The sequence below is a fragment of the Oryzias latipes genome, chromosome 14 (genome assembly GCF_053564925.1).
Source record: "Oryzias latipes strain Hd-rR chromosome 14, Olatipes_Hd-rR_3.1".
Classification (NCBI taxonomy): Eukaryota; Metazoa; Chordata; class Actinopteri; order Beloniformes; family Adrianichthyidae; genus Oryzias; species Oryzias latipes.
In genome coordinates, this window is record NC_136250.1 from 10,430,404 (window position 1) to 10,434,131 (window position 3,728).

At 34.6% G+C, this 3,728-nt stretch overlaps 1 protein-coding gene across 1 annotated transcript; it reads right to left on the reverse strand.

The window, feature by feature from the left end:
* Nucleotides 1-1,293: 1,293 nt before the first annotated feature.
* Nucleotides 1,294-2,502, reverse strand: LOC101174880 (olfactory receptor 1C1-like). The gene has a single exon (XM_004084034.2). The coding sequence runs from the start codon at nucleotides 2,500-2,502 to the stop codon at nucleotides 1,522-1,524; it is 981 nt and encodes a 326-aa protein (XP_004084082.1). The 3' UTR covers nucleotides 1,294-1,521.
* Nucleotides 2,503-3,728: the final 1,226 nt, after the last annotated feature.

Consider the following 3,728-nt stretch of genomic DNA (forward strand, 5'->3'; position numbering starts at 1 on the left):
GAGAAAACGTCAATGTAAGGATGGAATTATCTAAGATAGCACAAGGGTTAAAGTACAACATCATCCAATTACAGCTGAGACTAATAATTCAAAGGCAAACCAATGTTTATATATTAAGGATTTTTCACAGATGGGAATTGGATTTGAGGCTCCAACGTGCATGGAAGTCTGACATACAGAGACTTAAGATTTGACTGGAGACTTTATTTTTGCACCTTTTCTTTGTTTATTCCTATTTCTGTAGCTCAAGAACATCGACGTCAGGTCTAACAATAAAATCTCTTGTTACAAATTTTTTTGCTTTGATAAAGCAAAAACACCAACATCCTGTCATTCTGTCTCCACAAGTTTTGAAGTAGTCAAAGTCTTTTAGAGACAAGTAGTGACAACAAAATGTTAATTTTCAACCAGGGGTAACATGTTACAAAGTAACTAATTATGGGAATTTAATTTCCTTTTGTCTGTAACAGAAGAATGTATTGAATTACAGTTCAAATTTTGTTAAAATTATTTGATCATAGAAATCCTCATTACTTGTTTCTTGCGTTTTGGTGCAGTAAAACCATTACAGGTGACTAATGAAACAAATGAATTTGTGTAAACAGTAGGCCTTGAGATTTTCACTCATGTAAATGGAGCAAAATGAAGAAAAAAGGGGGAAATATGGTCTTGTAGGAATATATAGGGCCATTTGGCAACTGGAGGTAATCGCATTTTATCCAATTTGTAGAAAACAAAGGGAAAGACAGTTCAGTTAAGTGCAAGTGCAAAGAATTCAGACCTGAGTTAGACTTGCAAAAAGAGACTTGTGAGGATCTCTGGCTGCATCTCCAAATAAGAATGAGAAGATCTCTCTTCGCAGTCTTTGAGTCTATCCTGAAACTGTACAATGACTTGCATGTATATGATGGCTTACAGTTTTATTCAAAGGGACAAATATATAGCAGAAAAGCCACACACAGGTGGTTTCAGAACCCATGAGGGCAAAGCAGAAACAAGTTTTCTTGAAACAAATGAAATATATATACATATATATATATATATATATATATATATATATATAAAATCAAAATCAAAAAAACAATACAACAATAGGCTCATAGCCGTCTTCTAGTTCCAAAAAATTAAAAAACTGTAGACATTTTTAACTAACAGTGTTTTATTAAGCATCTTGTGTTTCTTGTGCAACAAAAAACAACTTGAAATAAAAAGAAACTATTGAAAAACATTTCTAGAAATCAATTCTAATCTTTCTTCCATTCACTAAAATACTCTAACATTATTTATGCTTGTGTTAAATTACAGTTATCAGTATTTACCAGACATTTCTGATACAGCCTAATGGGTAACTTTAGAATCAAAACATCAATCTATACAGTTTTCTACATTTGTAAAGATTTAGATAAAACATGCATCAAGCTTTGCAGAAAAATACATAAACAGAGTTTCAGAAAAAAGCTACTGGGTTCAAAGAACTTGTAGGTTGGATTTGTACATTGACCAATTGAGACACTTTCTTGATCACATTGGTAAAGATTTTATTTTCATTTTGGATTTTCGATAGATTTTTGAAATTTTCTTGAGCGATGTTTGGATTTCCTTTGTCTGTAGAACATAAATGATCGGGTTCAACATCGGAGGAAAAACTGAGGTGAGAGACAGATTTATAATCCGGTTGTTTGGGTGAATTTTATCCATCAATGTAAACGTAATCAACACTGGGGTAAAATAGACCACCACCAATGAGAGATGAGCCAAGCATGTTTTAAAAGCCTTAATTCCTTGTTGAAGTGTAGCCACCTTAACTAAAGTATAGCCAATGTATAGATAGCTCGAAAGAATAAAAACCAGAGGTAGCCAAAATATAACAACAGGGTAAAAAAAGCTAACAACATCATTAGGAAAATTGTCATTGCATGCAAGTCTGTACAGCTGGCCATGATCGCAAAAATAACTGTTGATGACAACAGACTTGCAGAAGGAAAGTCTGGTTAGAAGACCGACTGAAATCAGTACTGCAGTTATAGTAAAAACCCAGAACGAGGCAATCATTGACAGCATAAATGTCTGGTTCACCCTCAATTGATAATGCAAAGGAAAGATGATGGCCACCAGGCGGTCATAGGAGAGGGCAACCAGATTGAAAGACTGCATGCAGAGACAAGTGTAGCAAAAAAACAGGAAAGTCATGCAGTCATTATAAGGGATAACATTATGGTTAAACAGGAAAATGTCAAGAACCTTTGGAACCAGGGCTGAGTTTCCCAACAGATCAACAAATGCAAGGTTAAAAACAGCAATATACTTTGGAGTTCTTAGACTATTGTCCATGTATATTACAGCCATTACAGCGGTGTTCCCTACCACAGAAACAATGTAGACAAAGAAGAGAAAGATATAGTAATATTTTACATTTGGTATACCAATAAATCCGGTAATTATGAAATATGGAGGGCGTACAAAAGTAATGTTTCTTCCTAAAGCGGAATTAAATAAATCCATCATCAAACTTGCAAGCATTCATCAGTTACAGAAGCTTCAGGTAGTTTAGTGTACTCCTTAAAAAATTAGGTCAGTTTTTATGGAGAAATGGAGAAGGATCCTCCCCTTCTGTTGTGAAGTAGCAGGGCTCTGAAAATGCATCTGCTTGAGTGGGTTATGAAGTGAAGCTTATGTTTATCACTCCTATTTCCCATGTGTCCCATTTACATCATCAAATAAACATGCTTCACGTTCCCTAAACGCTGATGTATTCAGCACAACAATAGACTTTTAACATTTTTCTGAATAGTTATTTGTTCAAACCACATGTTAATTAGAAAAGTAAGGAAATTAAAGCACAGTACACCAACCTTTTTCATGCCATGGCAAAAACACTTGTCTTTCTCACATAATATTATCAATTTTTGTAAAATGTAAGTTTCAGTTTCCAAAACAAAAGTAAGTCACTATATATGAATGGTCTCATGTCCTCTTGTTAGGGCTCCCACTAACTCTGTATACCAAAAGATAGTGATATAAATCTACAAGGTGTTTTCATGTTTTCCAATAGAATTATTGTTTGTATAAAATCTGTTTTGAAAACTGTTTTTGGGTGCTGGGCCAGAGTTAAATATTTATTTATTTCTGATATATTCACAAAATGTATTTATTTTTTAAAAACTGCTGACCATGCCCAGATACTTGTAATAGCATGCAATAAAAAATGAAATAACAATTTAATACATCAAAATTAAAACATCAAAAGTCAAATGAAAAAAACTTTGATCCAATGCAAGTAACAAATTAGCAGATAAGTGTAACAACAAGTGTAATTTCTTGCCTTATAAATGGGGTTGGGACCATCAGTTGTGTTGTGCAGAAGTCAAGTGGATACACAGCTGATAGTCCTACTGAATAGACTGTTAGAATTTGTATTATGGCAAGAAAAAAGCAGCTAAGTACAGAGAAACGTATGGTCATCATTACTTTAAGAAATGAAGGTCAGTCAGTCTGAAAAATTGGGAAAACTTTGAAGGTGTCTACAAGTGCAGTCACAAAAACCATCAAGCGCTACAAAGAAACTGGCTCACATGCGGACCGCCCCAGGAAAGGAAGACCAAGAGTCACCTCTGCTGTGGAGGATAAGTTCATCCGAGTCACCAGCCTCAGAAATGGCAGGTTAACAGCAGCTCAGATTAGAGACCAGGTCAATGGCACACAGAGTTCTAGCAGCAGACACATCTCTA